The sequence below is a fragment of the Manis javanica genome, chromosome 2 (assembly GCF_040802235.1).
Source record: "Manis javanica isolate MJ-LG chromosome 2, MJ_LKY, whole genome shotgun sequence".
Classification (NCBI taxonomy): Eukaryota; Metazoa; Chordata; class Mammalia; order Pholidota; family Manidae; genus Manis; species Manis javanica.
This window is the reverse complement of record NC_133157.1, coordinates 209,126,833-209,150,692: the sequence shown is the minus strand read 5'-3', so window position 1 is coordinate 209,150,692 and position 23,860 is coordinate 209,126,833. Positions and strand designations below refer to the sequence as shown.

The 23,860-nt window shown below is 46.2% G+C and overlaps 1 protein-coding gene across 10 annotated transcripts in view; it reads right to left on the bottom strand.

Moving 5' to 3' along the window:
* The window catches only part of MTSS1 (MTSS I-BAR domain containing 1), a 153,063-nt gene extending 139,252 nt beyond the window's left edge, over positions 1–13,811 (bottom strand). For 4 of the 10 annotated variants that reach the window (XM_073230080.1, XM_073230085.1, XM_073230083.1 and 1 more), the window contains exon 1: positions 12,605–13,810. In XM_073230080.1, coding sequence (XP_073086181.1) covers positions 12,605–12,676 — 72 coding nt within the window. In that variant the 5' untranslated portion in view covers positions 12,677–13,810. Of the gene's footprint in view, positions 1–12,604 lie in introns of all 10 variants that reach the window. The other 6 variants (XM_073230088.1, XM_073230081.1, XM_073230086.1 and 3 more) reach the window with 3 other exon arrangements.
* Between the last annotated feature and the right edge of the window lie 10,049 nt (positions 13,812–23,860).

Here is a 23,860-nt window from a genome sequence, read left to right as displayed (position 1 = left end):
GCCCTGCATACCCTATGAGAGTGTTAATGAAGTAGTGTTACCGTTACTTCACATCTGCACACCCACACCCACCTACTTCTCTCCCGCAAGTGCCCTCTCGGACTTGCCTGCACCCAACTCCAAGACTGCTTCTGCATTTTAGGAGTCAGTTCCCCTTAGGGGTACACTCTCCAACATCCTCAACAGAAGCACTCGCACCCGTGACCCTAACGGGGACCATGTGTGGGCCTGGGCTTGTGCTCTCCTAAATGAGCACCCCTGCATTCATCCTGGACTCACTTTTACATTGTAAACTCGCCCAGACAGGGACAGTGTGATCAACCTGCCAGACCACCCTGGCGAGCAATGGCCTCACCACACTGCACACTTCATGCTCTGCCACCTTCCGCCAACAGTGCCTCCTCCACGACGCCCCAATCCCACCCCGGGCTGCTAGGAGACACCCAGGCAGGCATCACCAAAAAGGAAGATAACTGAGCTTGTCATTCCTATAGTCACTACTCTATCCTTAGTGTCTTTCCACTGAGTGTCCTTCTTGCCTGGAGTGGAGACCCCAACAGGCTACCATATTCCAGAGTCTGAAAAGACCAGTGTGGTCTAGTGGTTAAGAGCATGGCTCTCGACTCAGAACTGCCCAACTTCAGATCTACCCACCACATAAGCTAAGTTAGTCACCCAGTGCTGACCTGTCTTCATCTGTAAATGATGCCGTGGTAGTTCCCACCTCAGAGGAGGGTGAGGAGAGTTAAGTGAAATAATACAAGTGCTTAGAAGGATGACTAGCACTTAGAAGTCAATAAAAGCTGGCAACTGCTGTTTTAAAGAGTTAACATACAATGCCGGCCACCCTCAGACATTTAATGAGCACCTACTATGCACTGGCATCCCACAGGCATAGGCCACATGGAGATGAGGAGCCCCAGTGTTGGACTCTGGCTAACAAGAACACTAATGTGTAAGCCACCAATCCCAAAGCCTTTGAAGGGAACCACACTTCAAACATAAAGTACTAGGAAGTGGGGTTGGTGCAAGCTTCCAGAGGAGCATGATGCCTCACCTCTGTCCTAAAAGATAAATGAGAATTTTCCTGGCAATAAGAAAGGAAAGAAGGAACAGAGGAAGCACTCCCCACAAACAAAACAGAATTAGCAAAGGAATAGAAGATCATGCTGCATTTAGGTACAGGAGTCCTTCTGTTCTCCTGGAACACATTCATTGCAGGAGTAATCTACAACGGGGGTGCGGGGAGCAGGGAGATCCTACTCACTTCATGATCTGCAGAGGAGGGGCCTGATGGCTCAGGGTGGCCCCAGAGCCACCCCCACTTCTACCAATTCATGGTATAGCCCCTGCACCACCTAGCAGAGACCCACCAGGAAATGTCTGCTCACATTACACATGCCTGAGCCCCACCCCAGATCTACACAAGCAAATCTCTGGGGATGGGGTGAGGCATCTGCATTTAACACACTCCCAGGGGACACTCAATCTCTGCTTGGTAAAATCACATACAGCAAGATTTGAGGATCACCACACTAGACCAATGCCCTGTCCCTCTGACACTGTGGACACTGTGGCCTGATGTTCAAGTGTAGCTCCTTTAGAAGTAATCTCTGGTGATGAGCGCTCACATGCTGGCATGTGAACTGATACATGCTTTCTGAAAGGCAGTGGGATTCAAATGCCATAAGTATGTATCTTTCACTCAGGATAAATCCATCAGGGGAAACCATCAGTGTAAATCATGGTCTAGCTACAAGGATATATTCGTTGCAGTGTTGCTTATAATTAGTGAAAACTGGACACAGCCTAAACACGAATCATTATGGAACTAGCTCCCCACCTCAGGGCCTTTGCACATGCTCTTCCCTTGCCTGGAACAATCTTCCTCTGAAATCCACACACTTCATAAGCTGTTGCTAAAATGTCACCTTTCTGTGAGGCCTTCCCTAAATGCCCTACTTAAAAACAGCAGTACTGCCCCTGATTTTTCCCCTTTGCACATGAACCTTCTCATATACAAGAGACTGACTTACTCAGTTTGGCCCCACCCCATTAGAATGTAAGTTCCAGGAGGGCAGAGATTTGTGTCCATTTAATTTACTGCTGTATCCCAAGCACTTAAAACGGAGCCTGGCATACAGATCCTCAAATATTTGTCAACTAAATGAATGACCCATAGATGCACAGAACAAAGGAACACCACACAACCATTAAAACTGACCTGGCTTATAATTACACGCACAGAAAGGCAGCATGAGTGAAATGCTAAGTGAAAAGAAACTTCTGGTATAGCATAGATGACATGAACCTTTGTCTAAAATGTGTGTACACAACCCATTGTGTAATCAAGGGGTTACGGGCGACTTATTTTTTATTTCACCCAGGTTTCTTAGTTTTCCTTCCATTAACTTTGTATTACTTGCATAATCTTTAAGAATCCCTTGTGAGATGCTCTGAAAACATTTGCTCATTTTTTTTTTTTTTAGTAAAAAGCTTTGTCCTCAGCAACTTAATTAGGGTGCCCCTAATTAAGATCAGCACAACATCAAAGAGGCCAGGTTCCAAGGGACTCCTCTCCAGGTCTACTTCTGGCTGCAAGGCGGTCTCAGTCCCTCCAGCACCAGCTTGCGGCGCCTGGAGCCTCCAAGTGCTCAGAAGCCAAAGACTTGGCCACCAGCTAGCTACTCCTGGCTCTGCTCCCCTCTACTTGCTTCCTATTGGGGTGCCTCATCCAATTATCCAGGCCGAGATCACATCCTGCTGGAGAGCTGGCTTTGAAGGTTCAGTAAACAATCACTTCAAAACAAAGGGTGACCATTAAACCAAACTCAAAGACTTCCTTAATGGCTGGTGCTCAGCTGCAGGAGACAAGACCTGCTCAAGCAAGCCAGGCCTCCCATGTGAAATTGAGGTCTCCCTGGAAACTAATCTCAAAGCATTTCCAGCCTCTTACTACTCCCCCTCCTTTCTGTTTTGCATTAGTCATGTGGAGTGCAGAGCCATTTACTGGGGGACCCTGACAGAGGGGGTTTCTCCAGAAAAAACAAAGTGTCTTGTGGTTGTCACCTTGGACAGCTGAGTCAGAGCCTTAGGTCTTACCCCCTGCCTGCTCTCCACATAGACTTCCCTCTGCTAACAAATTAGAAGCACCCACCAGGTGAGTCAAGTGTCTGATAATTTCCTGTGGTTGGCTGAGTCAAACTCCTCTTCAACAGACAGGCCCCTGAGTTTCTTGAAACAGCTCAAAGAGCCTAGATTTTTATGCTTTATCTGGTTCACACTCAGTCCTTAAGGTATAGACAGAACAATCAAAAGAAATCAGTGAAGTACACCCACTGCAGAATCTTAAAAAGAAAACCCTAAAATGCCACAGTAAGAGATAGTCCACCATGGTGGACGAGAGCACAGACTCTGGAGCTGTACTGCTGGGGTTCCAGTCCCAGCTGTACCTCTCAATAGTTGTATGACATGGGCAACTGGCTTAATCTCCCTGCACCTTAGTCTCCCCCTTTGTAAAAAGGGAGTTATAATACTACCTCACTCACTGGCTTGTCGGGAGGATTAAGAGACTATTTGTATAGCATTAGAATAGTGCCTGGTTTTGCCGTATAAATGCTTGTTAAATAGGAGTTAGCTGCCCAGCTTGGGTGCCACCTGTACCAAAAGACCCCCTCGACTCTGTCCTGGCTCCAAATGAGAATCAGAGCCCCCCAACCCTAAGACCCCCTCAAAAGCCCTTGGGCAACAGCTATCGTGGCACTGATAAGAGTGATTTCTAATTATTTGTCTGTTTCTCTTCTAGATGAAACAACTTCAGGGCAAGGGATGAGTCTGTCTCGTTCATGGGTATGTCTCCATCACCCAGCAAGGCCTGGCACATGGCAGGCACTCCATCTTCTTTGGAGAGTATGTGTACCATGCTCTATTTATATGCTGAAAGTCGGAATGCATTTCACTCATTTCCACTGCATTATGAAAGAATAGGTTTCTTAGATTTTCTGAAACATCTAAATGCTACTCTCAGCAGGGTACTCTGCTAGAAATTACCAGGGGAGCTCAGATACACAGCATTTTATTTGGCATTTATTTCATGCTAAGACCTTTACATGTACTTTCTCATTTAATCCTCAATGACTTAAAAGGGAAGTATTCTTCCTCCCATTTATATTTTAAAGCCCAAGTGTAACCACTTAAGGTAGAATATAATAAATACTAAGTAGAATGGACACAGAGTGTGAAATATGCCTAAAGGCAGCTGGCTTGGTGGAAAGAGGGGAACCAGATGTGAGGTAACTTTGTGAAAAATAAGATTTCAAGAGGCAACAATGGCAGAGAGGATCCTCCAAGCAGGACAAGCAGCAAGAATAAGGAACACAGGATGTCTTCAAAGAAGCTGGGGAATCCAGGTTGGAGCACTAGGCCAAGTCATAAGGGTCCTTGAAGGCCAAGGCAGGTGGGCCACATTCAGCAGGTGGGCAGAACCCAAACATGGCCAAGTCTTAGGAAAGGACAGGAGCTCAATATGAAGCTGTTGCTATGGGGCAGGCTACACGCAAACAAGGCCACTTTTCTTAGTGGCCACTCCAGATAAAGGGAGACTCAATGTAGGAAAGGATGGCCCTTGCAAAGCAATTCCGCTACACTTACCCTGGTGTAAACATCTCTCAAGGACTTTAAGCATCCAATTAAATGACCTGAGAACCTCAGCCAGGCCCGCTGTCCTGCCTTCCCCATATACACTGTGGGTTTGCAAACAGAGAATACAAATAAGCCCAGTAGAGCCAGATGAGGTTATAATGAACTCAGGAGTAATTTACTTGGCAAGGAAAGAAAAAAAAAAAAAGAACTCCTCCATGTCCTGCAACTTCACTGTGAACTCTAAATACAACTTGGTAAAGGGTGGGTAGTATTTCCCCTAAGATGTGGAGGAGATCGTTACTACACTGATTTGAAGACTTTGGGATACTTCAGTCCCAAATCTACAAGACAGAATAAGCGCACCTAATTTGAGTGTGTGTATGCCACACAGTGTGTGAAGCCCTTCAAGAGCACTCTCTCCTCTCAGAATGCTCACAGAAATCTAAAGGCTGGGTACTTCCTTAGACCTATTCTGCAGAGGAGGAAAATGAGGCTCAGAGATTAAGGAACTTGCCCACAGGATTTAAAACCAGATCTCTTTGACTCCAAGGTCAGCAGTAGCCCCAGAATTTCTACAGGAGGGATTTAGGAGCAATGGCCTAACATTAAATTTACCATCTTGACCATTTCAAGTGTATGGTTCAAATATACTCACACTGTTGTGCAGCCATCTAAAGATGCTTTTACTCAGACTTAGGTAAGGTTGAGAAAACACTTTTGAGGGTGCTGAAATTGTGTATAGCTCAGTGGTTCTCATACTTGGCTACATATTAGAGTTTCCTGGGGGTGCTTTTAAAAACTCTAAAACCCAAGATCTACCCCAGAAGCACTGAATCAGAACCTCTGGGCAACAGGGTCGCTGCATCAGTCTTACAGCTCCCTGGGAATCAATACATCGTTCCTATGACCATGCCTGTTCCACCAAAAGGGGGCACACCTGCCCAGAACCTTCTCCTTTGGCCAGACCCACACCCCGAGTCCCCTGGAGTCCCCTGTCATGTGGGAGGTGACAGGGAAGGGAGTCCCAGGCAAAACCTGCTGTCCCCACTCCAGGACTCAGGAGACCCCCAATGCTCAGCAAGCTAATACTTTTACTGCTGTCCACATTCTTCGAGGGAAAGAATGCAAATAAAAAGACACAGAGCTCAAAAGGCACTCAACTGTTTTCCTTGTTCACCCACTTAAACTAGACAGGTAAAGAAAAACCACTCGGAAAGCATGGCCAAGTATCAGCACAGGAAGGAGTTTTTCTGGCGATACCATCAGCTTCTCCAAACACACTTGTAATGGCTCTACTGACTCAACCCAAACTGGAGGGCTACGGAGACATAATTAAACACAGAAAGCTCTTTTCCAAGAGAGTTCCAGAGCTGGACACAAAAATGAGTTCAAGGTAGGGAGTTCTCTTTGAGGAGTCACTGAACTTCGGGTGAACTTGATTCACATAATTAGGGGTGGTGCTGTCGGGATGGCAGTTGCCCAGCCTGAGGGACCCATAGGCTCCCCGGACTTAGACATGAGGATGAGACAAGGCCAAGGGTGACCAGAGAGGCCTGGTCCAAAGGCTTCTTTCTCTTCTGCACACCCAGGAGAAAGAGAGGAAGGAGAATGCCAGGCTGTGTGTTAAAGATTGGTTGAGTGGGAGGAGGAGGGGAAGAAGCCATGATGTGATGATACAGCATAAATTAAACGACTTCTACGAAAGTGACAGCAAGACGGAAGCTGCCCATCCCACAGCAGTCCTCAGCGCAGCTCAGCTCAAGCTCACGCCTCCAGGCTGGCTCTGGGCTACAGGCACCAACATGAGCCCCGGATTCCTTTGCTGAGCCTCCTCTAAGACTCAGGCAAGTGAAAAAATGCCGTCTTCTAGGAATAAATACACAGCTCCCTGTCTAAAGAGCTCCGGCGCTAGATCAATTGGCCGAGTTCTGAATGCCAGTCTTCCTCGCTCTGGCCTTAGAGACAAGCTATTGACTCCCTCCAAGCCTCAGTTTTCTCATCTGTGAAGGGGTTGATGTGAGGATGACATGAAACCACGCACACCAAGCACTCAGCACAATGCCCGGCACAGAGCAGGTTCTCACCAAGTCCCCTCCTGCCCCCTGTACACCACACGCAATGAACACCTACTATGTACCAGGTGACACACCAAAGCATCTTCAATTCAGAAGGAGCAGAGACAACACAGCCCTGTGCTAAGGCCATCCCTGGGCTAAGAGGTGAGAAACGCTGACAACGGATGGGCTGCTCTGGAATCTATGATGAGTGGGTTTTAGGTTTGCTTTTGGGGGTTGTGTGTGTGCACACACGTAGCATATTCGCAGATGAAACCTTCCACACTCTCCAATTCAAGGGACAATCTCAGCCATCAAATACAAAACGCTTCCTCAATGCTGCACCAATTCATTCACCCCGTTTGTCTCTCTGGTTTGCCATTTTAATAAGGCCATATCAGCAGTACGATCTGCAAACCTGAGTTAACCTGCTTAAGGCATCAGTCAGTTCCCTTTAAGGAGCCCCAGATACTTGTCTGATGTCCTAGATGGCTAAATCTGTCCTTTGGCTCTTTTTTGGTTCAGGGAGAGGTATTTGTTTTGTAGAGGTGTGGGTTTAGGGGAAAGTGTCCTGAAGGCAGTTCCGAGAAGTAATGGCAAACTCGAACTGATCTCATTTTTTCCATACCCGATTTGAACATCTCAATGGTCTTGACTACAGAAGGACTTTTGCCAGCTCTGACCCATCCCTGGGAAGATGGAAAAAGCCTAGATGAAAATTCTAGATAAAGCATCTAACAGATCAATAGTTTCAACCTTTTCACCCTCCAAGCATTTTAAGCTTGAAGGAGCTAGCCAAATTGGTAGATGCCATTTTAGCTTTTTACTATTTCCTACCCTCAAGATGGAAAAGAAGACTTCAAAGGCCAAGAGGTCAGCAGCTGAGAAGTCAGAGTATGCATGGGACATACTCACACCAAAAAACTGTCCACCGTTGCTCTGACATTCAGATTTAACTGGGAATTCTGCATCTTTGCTTGCTAAAATAGCATCAAGCTCACTATTTGCAATGTTGCTAATGCTCAATTAATACTACAGAATTACAAGTACATGCTACTTTCATACCTAAGACTTGAGTGATAGTTGAGCCAGGCAAAATTCAAACTCAGCTCATCCCCCTCAGCAAACCGTGACCTTCTCCCTCCCTTTGGGACATTACTAACTGCAGAATTTCAAAACAAAGGTTCACAGAATCAAGTTCCAAACAATTTGGTTAAATATGATGTGTAAGTGATTTCCCACAGAAACACTTATGCCAAGACCAAAAAAACGATTCATTTTTGCCTTTGTCAAACCTAGACAAGATTGGTACCTAAGCAAAACAACCCCAAAAAGACTGATCTCCATAGAAGAGGCCCCAAATTGCTGAACACTCATTCCGGGCAGTTCCCCGCTGCCGACCTGGTGACATCTTCACCTCCTCCTCCCACAGGCCCAAACTGAGGAAGCTGTAATCGTTGGGCAAACACAGCCATTTGCTAAGAGAAAAGCTAACGTGGGGCCCTGTTTGTACTTCACAAGGGCTCTGCTTGTGCGGCCTTTGTGAGTAACCATTTACAGAGGGGCCTGCCTCCCTCGGAGCACCTGACCACTGGCAGAGGCCTTGGCTGCCTTTTCACTATCTTCCAAGAGAAAACATTCTTTTGAAGAGTCAAAGAAGTCCTGCAACGACTGATGCCCTTTCCCAGGCAGGACAACAGCCCTTCTTCTGGGGCCACCACAGGGCATTTACTGTTACCTCCTTATGGCCTCAGAACAATCAGCGCTCTGAGGGCCGACCCTGTGGATGTCTGGCTCCTCGCAGCCCAGCAAGGCCCACATAGCAGGCTCTCAATAAACACCAAGGAAATAACCCTTTGTCTGATAGGAACTCCAGAGCCAAAGCAGCAGGGGAAAAAAGCCAACCCTGAAATCATTATCCAGCGCTGGACCCACTACCCATATTCTTGATCTTATGATAAGTGAGGGAAAATATGACGTGCCTTCGAACCACAAAAAGATTTCCATGAAATTCAAGAAGTCCCTTCAGCCATTCTAATTTTAGGCACAACTTAAGAGAGAGTACTAGTGGCAACAGAGGTGGGGGGCAGTGGAGAGAAAACGAACAAGGCCCCTATATTCTGGCCAGCACAGGTGCCAGTAACAGGACACCCCTGTCTAAAGTGAGATGTGGGGTGGAGAATTCAAGGTGTGGTTAGGTGTTTCTCACCCCCGCCCCTCAAGTCACATTATATAACCCTGGACACACTCTCAACCTAATCCAAAGTTCTGTCTGCATGGAGCCCAATTCAGCTCCTGACATGCTGATTTTTGAGTAACAAGGCTGAGGAAAATACCTGATTTTCACATCCAACTTTTTTTTAAAACTAATTATTAAAAAAAAAGACATCCACTGAGTGAGCTCTGCCCTCAAGTGTGGCCAGAGTTTCCTGTTCTTAAAACTCCCCAAACATCCCTAAATTCTATGCTGGTTCAATTACTTAAATAATGACTTAAAAAAATAAACATCAAATCATTGTGGAACACCTGAAATTGATAGTTAAGTCAATCGTCTCTCAATTATTAAAAAAAGGGATGGCACAAATCTGCAGTATGTAGCCCATCTTTCCCAGAACTTGGATAGAAACTCCAAGAAGATTCCAGAACCGCCACAATGTGGTCAACACTGCCTGAACATCAGAAGTCAGTCAACTGGCCTTCCACACAGTAACTTCCAAGCTTATTACTGTTTCCCTAGACAAACTGGCCATGGGACTGTGCCTCCAGCCTCATGAATCTCATCTCTCCTCTCCTTTGGGGCCAGCTCACACCAGACGACTTGATTTATGTGGATGGGCAGAAAGGCAGCCGCTAAGCGATTTTGCACACCACCATTCATTAGTGACCACCACCACAGTAAGGTGGAAGAAAGGGGAAAAACACAAGGTTTCCTCCCCTCAAGGAATCAATAAGCTATTGAGCAGCTGCTGTTGGACTCCAGTAGAAGAAAAGTGAGGGTTTCTTCCGCACCCTTCCCCCTGAAAAGGACAAAACGCACACCCTGACAGCCGGGGACTTAGCTGGATGAAGGATCACTAGAAGAAAGCGGAAAGAATCCTCTCAAACTTCTCAATGTCTCCAGGTTCTCTAATTTTAGAAGATGGATGGTGCTAGCCTTGGAATTACTCCATTTTCTGTTGTTTTCTTTTTTTTTCCCTCCAAAGAGGAAATTGACTCCCTTCCTGTGCTGCTGTGCATTTTGGAGAATCAAATGCTCACCCAAAAAAGTTTTCCTTAACCTTTCCTCACCCCACTCCAACAACTTCTGAGAAAATAATCTAAAAATGTTCTCAAGATGGCATTCCAAATGGGTTTCCAACTTTTACACTTGTCCTTCAAAACAAACAGAAAGGAGACTAAAGGCACCATAAACCCATCATGGGAGTTCAAAGACAACAGAAAAGAGAATAAACAGGTCCTTAGAAAGTCAGCTAATTTCAGAGAGTAAAAACTGACTTTTATTGCTGGCAACTTCATGCATATGCGTACTATATACTGCTTATCCTACATGGCCGAATTTTGAAATACCTTCTTAAAATGTCACTGCCATCTAACCCACGAAGAACTCTTTTAAGAAGAAAATTCTAAGAAAATATTCAGCGACCGTCTTATGCATACATCATCTTGGAAATCAGACACACACAACCTCTTTCCCTCTCTCCTCTCCAGAAGTCTTAAGTTCGAACCACAAAAAGACCCCAAGGCCTGTTGTAGTCTTGCCCTCTGCCTTGCTTTTAAAATCTTCGGCTACTAAAACAAAATCATCAACCTTTAATATAAATGCCTTTCCACAGGATGAACAAACCCTACCAAATTGAACTCAGAGAAAGAACTCAGGGAACCACAAACTATAGATCCAGCATTGACAGGGCACTAAGTAAGTCTTTTGGGGGTGAACGCATGCCACCTTAGCACCCACAAAACCCCAGGCCACCGAGTGCTGCGGGGCAGCCAAAGGACTGCAGGTGGAAAGCAGGAGGGGACCACCATGTGGCAGGTTACCTTCTGAAGAGATTTGGCTTCGAACCCATAAATAGGAAGAACCCAGCCTGTATGTTAAATTAAGGAACAAAAACTCTAGATGTGAACACTGGGACTGCAGTGGACAGAACTAGTTCACTGGGTCCCTGTTACTTCTGAGGGACTGGAAACATCCATTTCTGTCCTCCCCAAAACACAAACAGCTTTACCAATCCATTTCAAATCCTTTCCCTGATGATCAGAATACACATATGCCTCAAACCAAATCTTATTTGATTATGAAGAATGTCAGATTTAACAACAAACACCCAAAGGCCAAAGAGGGGACACCAATCTTTGTCTCAAAAGAGCACTTCAGTAATTCAATGTGGATTGGGGGCAAAGGAATGAGAGGGGCTGTCTTTGAGCAGGGAATAATCCATCTAATTCCAAGTGGCTGGATTAGAGGCATTCCTGGGCAATCAGGGTCTCGCAGAAAATAATGCTACACGAATGTCAATTTCTGACAAAAGGCACAGGGTCTGTAGGAGGATTTCAAAATGGACAAAACCGGACGGAGGCACCTTGGAAAATTCACCCTGGGGAGGTGGCAGTTGGTTCTAAAAAGGGGCAAGCAGCCCGTGACAGCTGAGCATTCCTTCCCAAAGTCCATATCCGCGGCCGAACCCTTTCCAGACCCTACACTTCAGACAAAAGCTCCTTCAGGCGCCCAGGCAGCGGCTGAAGAGGGGCTGTCCACACCCACTGGCTGCACAGCTTTCCAGACCTGCCCACTCGTTTTGGAAGCTGAGCTTTTAATTAAACACCACCTCCCCGGATCTGCTGAAGCAAACTGGAGCTGGGCTGGAGCCAAAGAGAAGCTCCCTAAATACACATGAAACCACCCCCCCCGCCCCCACCACCCCCAACTCCCACCTCCAGCCAGCTCGCGCGGCTGGTTATAGTTCCTTTGGATGAACAACACAGAACCCTGGTCTACTTCTATGCACCAGAAAAATCCACATCCAAGGATCAGGTTATCCCCAGGCCCACCCTTTACCGGGAAAAGCCAGGGTGTTGTTCCCCACCCCCTTCCCCTTCCCACCCCCACACGCCCCCGCGCGCACACACCCTCAACACAATCTCCACAGTCCTTCCCAGAGAAAACCTGGAGTCTGTGTGTGTTGGGTGGGTAGGTTGGGGATACAGTAGCTGAGGGGACCCCAATCTTGCCTTCAGGCTGAGGCTCAGACAGGGGAAGGAGAGGCCTCTGCGAGGCTGCTCTGGGAACTTCTGCTTCGTGCCCCCCGGGGAGGGCTGAGGGAAGGCATGCACACCCTCTCCAGCTTCGGAACAGCCTAATTAATACCTAATTTGCTCAGATCCCCTCCCCCAGGTGGACCTGAAAGTCCAGGAGAGAGGGAGGCCTCTCCCAGTCTCCCAAGCCGGGGCGGGGGTGATCCTTCCTGCCGCAGGGCAGAGTCCCCAAATCCCTCCCCACCGTCAGGCCAGGAGCACCCACCCTATACCCGGGGGAATCAGGTGTCCGCCCAGGCATCCAGCCTCCACAGGTCGCAGACACTCCGTTCAACGACAGACAATGGAAAACTTGGAGCCGGGGCCCTGAGCCCCCAGTGAAACGAAACGGTGCCACCCCCCTGGGACAATGAGTTGGGGAGAGGGCAGGGGGCATCGGACACTCCCAGATAAACCGCCCGTCCAGGTGACCCTGCAAAGCTCGGAGCGGTACCCTAGGTGAGCAGGTGACACCTGGCCCGAAGCGCTCCCGCAGGTGGCCGGCGCCCACCGCGCAGGCAAGGGCCGGGAGGTTGGCCCGGGGCAGAGGAGAAGCACCGCGGCGAGGTCAGTGCGCAGCGGCCACCGCCGTAGCCGCACCCCCAGCGTCCTACCTTCATGTCGCTGATGATGGTCTGGAAGAGGCCTCCAAGCGCGCTGCATTCCTTCTCAATCACAGCCTCCATTTTCCCAGCGTCGGCAAGGAGCGGACACACACTGGGGGCCGCCTGGGCTGTGAACGGGACTGGGCTCACTCACCCCGGGAGGAAATTCAACCCCGGGCGACCCACCTCCTAGAGACTCGCAGCCTCTTCCGCCAAGAAGACAAAATTACAGGATTGACTCTTCTCTGCCCAGAATAATAATTATTATTATTTTAAAAGCCTCGCTGCTCTGTAGGGTGATTCGCTTACATGCAGCGCTCGACTCCTGGCCTTAAAAATACCCGGAGAAAACTGACAATCAAGCCACCGCTGGTGCTCACGACGGAAAAGGCAAAGCCCATCTTGAAGCAGAGAAAACCGCCCGCTGACCCAGGGCCAGCGCCATTTAAAAATGTAGGATTTTCTAAGTTAATAATTTTTTTGGAAATTAAAAAAAAATCGCCGACAGCAAAGCGCGTCTGCTCGCGGCGCCCGAATCTGTTGCTCACAGCCGCGGCCGCCGCCTCCTTTTCACTCCTGCGCGCCCGGGCCCGGCGCTCGCTCTGGCTCGGCTCCCGGGGACGTTCGGAGGGGCGCACGCGCGCTCGTAGCGGAGCGTGAGCCGCGGGGGCGCGGGGAGGGCGCGCGCTCGCGGCCGGGAGAACGCTGCACGCGGACGGGGCGGGGAGCGCGTGCCCGGGAGGCACGGGGCGCAGGCGGCGGAGAGAAGCCTGCGGGCGGTGCGGCAAGGATCCCGCCCCCGCGGGAACCTCCTCCTCCCTGGAGCACGCACTGGGCGCTCCCTGCTTCCAGGCCGCGCGCTGCGGCGCGGAGAGGGCGTGTCAGCACGCGGCCAGGAGAGCACCCACCCCACAATGGCTGCGCACCTCGGAGGGAAGGAGACCCTGCCGCTCCCAGGGGACTTGCGCAGGGCCCAGCATATAGTGAGCGCTCACGAGGACAGCAAACCACTGTTGGCACCGCAGCCTTCTGGGAAGAGGCCCGTTCAAATGAGGATTGCAGAGCTAGTCACGATTGCAAACAGCCAAATGTGTAATTAACGAGAGTTCGGGGGCGTATCCTGCAGCGGGATGCCGAGTTCAATAAAGTTTCAGGATGCTGGGAAAGTGGATTAATTTGCCATGGCAAAATAAATAGCATTAGAACTTGCGTATGCTGTTTTTCAGTTTGTGGACATTGCCCATGACACGGATAATATTTTTCAGGCCCACCGATGGCACTGGGTATTGGTATAACTGCAGAGAGCTCTGTTGGGAGGGTTCACCTGGAAGGAGAGCGGGTGTGCCCAAGTTGATTTGAGAGCTGATGGTTCATTTTCACAGCTGCACCACGTAACTGCAGTCAGGATCCCTTATTTAGACTCAAATAGACAAGGACATAAGCGGCTTTTAAAAGACCTTGGAACATAAGCACCTAGCTCTGGGCTGTTCTCCATGACCTTGAGCTGACCGTTTGAAGCACAAAACACAACGGGAAAAATACTGGTGGGGAGTGGTGGGGGACACCAAAGAAACCATATGCAAATGCTGTAGACTTGTGTCAGACTCAGTATAGGAAAAGTTCTGGTTTTGAAAATCCTGAATCGGAGCTGCGTAACACAGCTGTAGAAGATAATTTTCCTTGGGCCACTCTAACCAACTCTTAATCACAACCCCTCTTCTCCATCTGTCTCCCCAAAATCATGAGGAGTGTTACTCCTGGAATTAACTGATTTCTTGGGCAAGCCTGCTGGGTCCTGTACCCAGGGTCATTTGGATGCCTACGTCTCATCCTCACCTTACCAATAACAGTGCTTGACACAGTTTACCCACAATCATTATCATCTTTATGATTTTTAATACTACCCTTATTATAGTGATTAAGATCACTGCTTATAGAGCCTGATTGCCTGGGTTCAAACTCCAATTTTTAACCTACTAACTATATGGCCTTGGACGGGACTCACTGGGCCTTGGTTTCCTCATCTATAAATGAGGAAAGATTTCATGGGAGTGCCTGACTTTCATCTGCACTAATATATGTAAAGCACTTAAAAGTACTAAAGCATATAGTAAATCACCACTCAATAAAACTTATCAACAGAAGTTGATTCATTGCAGCACTGTTCACAGTAGCCAAGACGTGGGAACAACCTAAATGTCCATGAAAGATGAATGGGTAATGAAAATGTGGAACATACAATAGGATATTATTCTGCCTTAAAAATGAAGGAAATCCTGCAATATGCACCATACGGATAAACCTTGAGGTCATTATGCTAAGTAAAATAAGCCAGTCACAGGACAAATACTGCATGATTCCACTTACATGAAACACTATCTAAAATAGTCAAACTCATAGAATTAAAGAGTAGAGTGGTGATTGCTGGGAGCAGGGGAGTTGCTAATGGATGGGCAGGAAGCCTCAATTATATAAGATGAGTAAGTGCTAGAGATCTGCTGTACTTTTGTGCTTATAATTAACAATGTTGTATTGGGTTCAAACTTTAAAATTTGTTAAGAGGGTAGATATCATGTTAAACGTCTTGCCACAATGAAATAACATTTTAAAAAGTGGAGACTAGGTCAAGATTCATTCTAGCCATGGTTCCACAGTAAACGCTGCAAGCCTATAATGTTGGCATGCTGTCCCACTGACATTGCTGAGGGCCTACTGTGTACAACCTAGGCATTTTACATGTATTGTATCTACTTACCACAGCCTTGAGAAGGGGGTTGCCAAGCTAACCCTCATTTTAATGTGGAAAGTGGCAGAAGAACTCCAACTCTGGTTTTGACTCCCATGCCTGAGGTCTCCCTTCTAACACCCTCAGGCCCTCCTAGAAGGAACCCTGTGCCTTAGCCCAAAAGATAGTTTGTTCAGCTTTCCTGCGACACACCTGAACGTAAATACCCCAAGCCTCCGGCTTTAGCAGTGTTTGGGAAAGCACACTTCCTGCCTCCTTAGCCTTTGGGTCTAAATTGACCTCAGGACTGAGAAGCAGGCCCTTCCAAACCACCCAGAGAGGGAATCTGGGAAAGTGTTCCAAGAGGCAGGAAAGGCCCAAATGTGGGATGACATGTGGCATTTTTAATAAGGCCTGGAGCGAGTCCTGGGATTGGAGGGATTTTGAGAAGGAAAATGACAAGATCTGGTTTATACCCCCAACATTGTATTTTTCACCCTTTTAGAGCATCCTTCTAACTTTTTACTCACTTCAAACACCCAGCATTCACTGGGCAGACATCAAGATATGATTAATATGCAACTCCTCCCAGCAGTATTTGCTTTTTTAATTTATTTTTTAATAGCTCCTAGGAGGAGGAACTCAAGGACTGAATCTCTACTAGAGGGATTTCAACCCCTATGATCTTGGAAAGGAGAGACTGGGAGGCAATGAAGATTTCCCAGAACAGCTCCCAACACCCTCCTTCTCCAGGGGGAAGGTGAGTCACATTGCCCACCACCATCTCGGAGTTCTGTGACTAATGGCAGGCTCTTTGATGTCTGGGCCAGCGTCTGTTTCTTCAGGGGTTCCTAACTCACGGCCTGTTCCCATGACTGAAATTCACACCTGAGTCTCCTTCCCTCCCAGAAGTGATTCTCAGCCCTGGCTGCACAGAAGGCCCTGCCTGGTCCTTACACTTGGCAAATGAAATCCCCTGGGGGAATTTTAAAACAGCCACACCTGGGATTTACTACCAGGGAACCTAATTTAATTGGTCTGAACTCTGGTCTGGGCATCAGGACTTTTTAAAGCTTTCCAGATGATTTTAACATGCACCAAATTTAAGATCCCTGATCTAAGGAACTTTAAAAGAAGGCACTCTGTGGATAAAATGAGAGTTCCTGTGGCCAGAATTCTCACTTGGCCCTCACTGACTAGCTCACTGCACACCTGTGGGCAATACATGGCTGTTGACTATATAAAGAACTCCACCCAGTACACTGCGCATAACATGGTGGCAGGGTTGCAAGGCTGCAGCAGAGCAGAGCAGAGGCTGGAGTGGTAGCAGTGCCGAGGACAGAGGCCCAGAGGCAGAGAGACCAGCTTGCTGCATGCAGACTAGCTCTGAGTGAATGGGATTCTAGTGACTGACCTGCCACCTGGAAATAAAGTTGGGTATAACCCTTTCACCCCAAAGAGCGTTCTGCTGTCAATTTTCTTTGGTCACATTGAATCCATAGCGAACTTGCCCGGGACTGAACCCGCTGGCAAGACACACCTATACCCAGGCCCAATTAAAAGAGAATCTCTGGGAACTGAGCTCCAATGTTTTTTAATGTATCCTACTTATTTTATTCACAGATGGGATCACATCACACACACTTTTCTGATCTGTTGTTAACGCTTTGTGTTAACACTTCTTGCTATCAACAATTCCTGTAGAAATCACTCCAGGTCAACTAAAATTCTTCTAATGCATTTTTTCTTTTAATTTTCTATTTTGATATGATTTCAGACATACAGAAACACTGCAAGAGTAATGCAGAGATTTCCCACTTACCCTTCACTAAATTCCCCAAATGTTAACCATTACCGTATTTTTCTCATGCCTGTGTATGCTTTAAACGTCCCTCAGGTGATCCTTGTGTGTGACCAGGTTGCTATATGAGGCCTCTGGGTTTGTGTGAGACTTCAGGAAATGATTGTGAAATTCGTGACACTCACAAGGGGATTTCTGCATAGAGGCAGCTGAGGTGGTTAAGAGGGTGGATTGTCTAGGTTTGAATTCTGGTTCCTTTGCTTCCAAGCTTTCTGTGCCTCAGTTTTATCATTCGTGAAATGGGTATTAGAAGTACAAATTCCTAAGGCTGTGTGAGGCCTGAATAGGATTACTTAGTCTAGCACTTGGCACAGTAAGTACTCAATAAAGGCTAGCTGTGAATAGTTATTGATCATTACCATGGCTCATCTATGAAATAAAATGGGTTTCAGCTTACCTCATGACTTCTTAACAGAATGCTTTATGAGCCTGGAGCCTCTAAATCCCTTATAAAAATTGGGGAGTTGTCAGTATATAAAAGTGTCCCTAATTTAGCAAAAGAAGCCCCTTTGGAACATGAAACTAGCAAGAATCAACAAGTCGTATCTGTTGCAATAACTCGCCTTAAACGTGTTTTGTATGTGTTTGCAGATGTTGTTCTGGGGAAAACCCAAGTATAACTTCCATGCACAGAATGTGTCACAGGGCAGGAAACTAGTGAAAGAACTTACAACCTTCAGGAACTGATTGATAGCCAGCCCCATGGAATGCTGGAACTCCAGGGCCACAAGCCCATGCCTACGGAGGTCAGGCAGCATACCTGTGTGAAGCAGGCCAGGTGTAAGTTCACAATGGCGGAGGGGACTGTTGAGACCTTGGAGAGCGAGTTCTGCCTCCAAGGTCTAGCTGTTCCCCGGTGGGAGTGTGGGCCCTTAACTGCCACATATTCCAATCCTTCCAGAGGGGCTAAAACTTTGGATCTTGATGTGAAGTTTCCCAAAAATGAAATATTTTTAAATGCCCCAATTTTTTAAAGAACCCTCTGTGGTCCAATTTGCAGTTTCTGATTATGGGAATTGGGTATAGTTAATGGGGAAGATGTGAAAGGGGGGGAAAAGATGTAAGAATTTTTTTCTCTGGGGGCTATTCAGGGAAGAGAGGTCCTATCTGGTTCCAGGTCACCAGGAAAGTGTGTATGCCCTGCACTGGGGTAGGGGTGGTTCAATCTATTCCTGAGATGTTTCTTGAGCATCTATTCTGTGCCAAGCCACATTTGCTCTCCAAGGATTTCCTTTTCCTTGTTTATATTTTTGCAAGCTGCCTCATGACTATTTGGTTTCTGAATTGCCTTGATAGTGAGAATGAGGCTCTCAGGCAAGCAGATATCCCCACTGTAATTTACAGAACAAGATTATCCAGAATCTAATCTATTCCACTTCTGGAGCTTAGCTGTTTCTGTTCCATATATGCACAATGAGAAAAAGGTTGTAGGAAAGATATGCATTCTGGTGAGAGTAGCAATAAAGTCAGGAAGAGCATATTATTTTGAAACACCTTACCTTTACCATGCCATGTGAAGCAACTGAAAAACATCTATTTCTAATCAATCGGAGGCATCTGAGTTTACCTAAAAATGGAAATATTGTACATTATGCAAAAAAACCCAACATTTCATGATGTAAATATGATGAAAGGGGGGCTTTCAGTTTTCACAAAGAGGCAGATTCTATAACTTGAACCCCACTCCTGCTAGGCCATGTCGACACACCAAGTAAAATGTAATCAGACTCCTTTTAAATAAATGGCAGAGCTAACAAGAAAGAAGGGAAATCCTCTGAGACCAGAAACAAAGAAGCTGAAAACAAGAAGAGAATGCATGAAACTGATGCCTCGATTACCCTGGGAAGAGCCTTTGGTTTCAGTCATGCAGGGGTGTTCATCCATAAGAAGCACCAGGAAAAGAGGCCTTGGGCTCACTCACATAAGCAGCAAAGTGCCACTGAGAGCCCCCTGCAGAGTCAGCGCTCCATGACTCCGGAGCTTTAAGGACAGGTAGACCAGGAAGCAATATGCCCACAGGACACGTAGCTGACACAGAAGCATGGTAGTCTGGGTCTGGACTCTGGGTTCTGGGTAGGGGCTAAAAGCATCCACTGAGAATGTATAACCAGAAGTCTGCACTACAGCTGCCCTTGGAGTTTAAATTTGCCTTACCTTGGATGGATCCCAAATGCCCAAATGAGAAATGGCTCTGAGAGGATCTACCCCCAGTCAAGCCCTTATAGGATTCCCACAGGGAAAAGCCCTTGAAATGAGCTCACAATTCAAAATTATGTATTATACAAGGGAACAGTTTTACCCATCATGTTCAATAGTCAGCAGGCACAACTAACGATAGGATTTAACCCACAGAGCTGAAGATAACAGTCTGCTAGAAGTAAATATATTTAGAATGATTAAAATATAAAAGTTGGAAATGAAAACACAAGACACTATGCAAAGAGGAAAAGCACTAAAAAAAGAATTAGAGTGCCTAGCAATGAAAAATATAGTCCCTGAAATTACCATATATATTTGCACAGGTTAGAAAGCTGAATAGACACAGAGCTGAAAAGAGAATTTTTTTGTCAGGAAGATCAGAAGAAAGCACACAGAAATAAAGAAGCAGAAAATAGAAAAAACAGGGTAAGAGACACAAAAGACATAATGAGAATAAAACATATTGTTAGAGAATGGAGTGGGGGAAGCAGATATTCCAAGAGATTGGCTGAGAATTTTCCAGAGCTTATGAAATACATAAAGCCTCAGATTCAGGTAGCAGGGCAAATTCTCAACAAGAAAAACACAATTAATATATTTTCTCATACTGAATTCTCATACTGAAAATTGTAATTCACACTATCCACTCATTTCCTTCAAACTGGCAAAAAAAAAAAAACCAAAACCCTGAAACAATTTTTAAAACTTAAATTTGTATTTACTAGAACATCCTTTGTTATTGGGGGTGGGAGTGGGTCATAAAAATCACTTATTCTCAGGATTAACAGATATCTACAGAAACTGAAGACGGGCCAGCACACAGCTCTTTAGAAGAGACCTAGTGATGTCACTGAGCTGACCACATTTTTCTTTGCAAATGTGTCTTTCAGGCCATTTATCTGGAGTTTTGTGTCAGGGTACTGGCAGGAAACACATGGCCCACTGCAACAGAAAATGTAGGAAGTTTGAGAAAGAGACATGGGCAGCATTTAAGCAAACCAATGGGACCATGCCGTGCCAGGGGCCAAAGCAGGATAGTGTCTCCACCCCTGAGACTGAAGGGCAAAGAGAGGCGAAGGAGTCTGGAACCCAGAGTGGCAGCTGCATGGAGAGGACTGCCTGGCAGGAGTTGTAGCACTTGGTAGTTCAAATCTTCATGTTTCCATATTTCAGCTATGTTCAGAAACCAATTACTTACCTGCCCTTGCCATCACTGGTAAATGTAAAACGTAACAACCACTTCTAAATCTTGAGGATAAGAGATAATGGGGTTTCCAAGCCTAACCTGTAATGGGCACAGAGAAGGGGGGTCAGGCAGGGACCGTTCTTCCTAACCAGACACTGCTGGCATTCCCTCTTTAGATTTTCAAGAAGGGAGGTTTTGTTTGGGGTAACAGGGCTGAATTTAGGCCTCGGAGCCAGGAGACATTTCATCAATTGTTTCAGAGCAGTTCTGCCTTGTTTACTTTTAATAATGGGTTTGTTTGCTTTTAATAAGAAGAACCAGACCCAGCCCTTCAATTTTCTGAAGCTTGTGAGCAAATGGATACCTGTGAGCTGGAGCTCAGTGTCAATCTTTGCAGCCACAAGCAGCAGTGGCTGCAGGCAACAAGTGAAAACAGCTTGTGTGCAGGGGAACATTTCATTTGCAGAGGGTAATAATATTTACTTGTGATTCTATCCAGCAGCTTCCAAATGGGTGGCAAGCATTACCCCACTGATGAGCACAGCACCACGGCTCCCTGTCCCCAAGGCAGGGCTACTTGCAATCTCCCCACAATGCCCTTCAGGAGACAGGGAGAAGGAAGGACTTGCCCCCCTGGGCTTATCTGGCTGTGCCATTTCAGGGGAGTCACAGTCTTTCTGGGTCTCACTTTGCTCATTTGTAAAATGAGAGGGTTTGTTCCTTCCAGGTGATGTTCAAGGTGTCTTCCTGTGACTATGGCTGACCTCTTGGCCTGATTGAAGGCTCTCTCTGGTTTCTTCATCTACTTTATGGCATATATGCCTGTCTATGCATGTAAATATGTGTTTATATTTTGGAAATAGCTGGAAAAAGAGATTAAGGAAGGAATGGTTGCTGTTTGCTCCAGGCAGTGACTTGAGGAGGCATTCCCAGTGAAAACAGAAAGTCATTCTCTCAGATGATGGCTTAATGTTTCCCCCCAACCTACTACCTCAATGCACATGTAAATACAGACATCTGGAGTCCCCCATCACTAGATGCAGCACGGTAAGCACTACCAATTAGCTCACTGGAGTGCAACTGGGGCACTTCCTTTCCCTTCAGATTTGTTTTTTATATTTATTTTACCCTAAACATACTGAAAGTAGGAGAGGCCTGCCCATCTCACGTCTCTTATAGACATGGATTTTCTAGAATGAATTCAAACCCAATCATCAAATGAAAACAGATTTCCACAAAGTTGCTTCCCGTAATTTGCATTTTTTTTTTCTGACAGGGAGCTTAAAACTTCAAATGCAACTCATTCCCTTGTAGGTCATAACTATTTATTGGAAATGTTTTCTTTATCCTGAGTTGAAATTTTTTTCCCTTGTTGAAGTACATTTTTTGAAGGAACTAAAATCAAGTCACCACCTTTGTTTCAATGTTATTCCCTCAGAGGAGAAATGCAAATAACCACATAATTCACACACTATTTTAGCCACTGGGTCTCAAAAACTATTATAATTACAGAAATTATAATATGTTCCATATATTCTATGGAATGTTATATTCTCTATATTTTTATAGTCTATTCTATAATTTCTGCTTATAGTTTAATATGTATTATAATACATAATAATAATTTGAAAACCAGATGATAAAAATTCAAATTTAGAAAAAGCAGTTCTATCAGAGGACTCATTCATGAAAATGGAAAGCTCTTTTATCAAGTAATTCCCCCCAGGGGGCCCTTAAATGGCCATCTCCCCATTTGATTCAATCTGGAGCAATCCCATTTAGCTGCATTACTGGACCACCTCATTGCGTAAAGGAAGGTAAACTGTATTTTTCCCAACTTGCTACTAATTCATTTGGCCATTAATAGGGCTTTTCCCCCAGGGCCATTTGATCTGTTTGCAGGATGAACAGGGAGTTAGGGCTGCTCCTCCTGCTGAGAGGGCTTCCCAGAAGCAGACAATCCAGAGGGACATTGTAGTTATGCCAGAAATGATTAATTGAATCATTATTGTGCTGGATTAAAGACCTAATAGCAGACCGAGTAAGACTCCGCATAGCAACCTGGCTGAGAACAATGCCAGGGGAAAAAATTTTTTTTCAAAAAAATCCCATTGATGGATTCTTTAAAATTCTGAAAGCATGATTCCAGGTAATAACTTTTCTATAATCCTGATAATACCCACTTAACATTTGCATAACTCTACACAGTTTATGAAACATTTTCACAAATAGTGTTGCAGCTCTCACATGCACCCAGGGGGGCGGCTGTGAAAGCACCAAGCTGGACTTGTATCCCAGAAGCAGAAGCAGGCCTGGAGTTGGTGGCTTCCCAGAGGTGCCTGGCTAGGATGGGGCAGAGGTGGCATCAGACCCCAGGACTTCCAATGCGAAATCCCTTTGAACAGCAGCCCACAGCATCTCCCGAGCATCTCAGCTACCTTCAGCAGCTGAACTTCTCTTACCCAGGAGAGAAGGGCATACAAACTGAATACTCTGTTCCTTGCCTGGAAAGCATGTGGCCTTTGCAGGGAGTCTGAGCAAGATTACTACCCACAAAAGGCATCCATCCCAGGATATATGCCAGCATTATTTTCCAATAATTTTTTTAAGTAACGGATTCCTTTCTGTGGGCTGTGAAGAAAGGGGCCTTCGTGAAATCATTTGCAAGGGGTTCATACATGCTTATGAACCATCAAGCCTTGTGCATTGAAAGACTGAATATGCAAACAATGGCCAGATTATATTGACTTTGAGCCCCAAGCTGCCAGGGAGACCAGCCCTTTATCTACAATAAACAGCCCAGGAAGCCAGGCTGCTATGTCTAGTGACAATCAAGGAAGCAAAACAATGATTCTGTAAAACTTGGCCCCAAATATCCAGAACTTGACTAATACCTGATGGCGCCTCTAATTTTTGTCCCTGCTTCCGACTTAGGAACAACCAGAGAGAATAACACACACACCCCTAGCCAATAAGATGCCCTGCCTCTCTCGAGTGTCCCCATGCCAACAGCCTCCAATCAGGGCACACAAGAAGCCCTCCATTCCTTCCGTTATAAAGCTCTCCCAGTCCTCTGCCTACCTTTGTATCTCAGAAAATGCAGGTGACCGTGGCTGACTCCCTTCCTATTGTAAGCTCTGTACAATTAGCCTTCGCTTTTCCTGATTGGTTGGTCTTCATTTATTTCTAGAGTATAAGTCGAAGATATAATATGGCCCATTCATGCACAGGCCACTCCCTTCAAATATGTGTTGGTGCTGATGTGATCTGCAAAACACAAATACCTTTAGAATG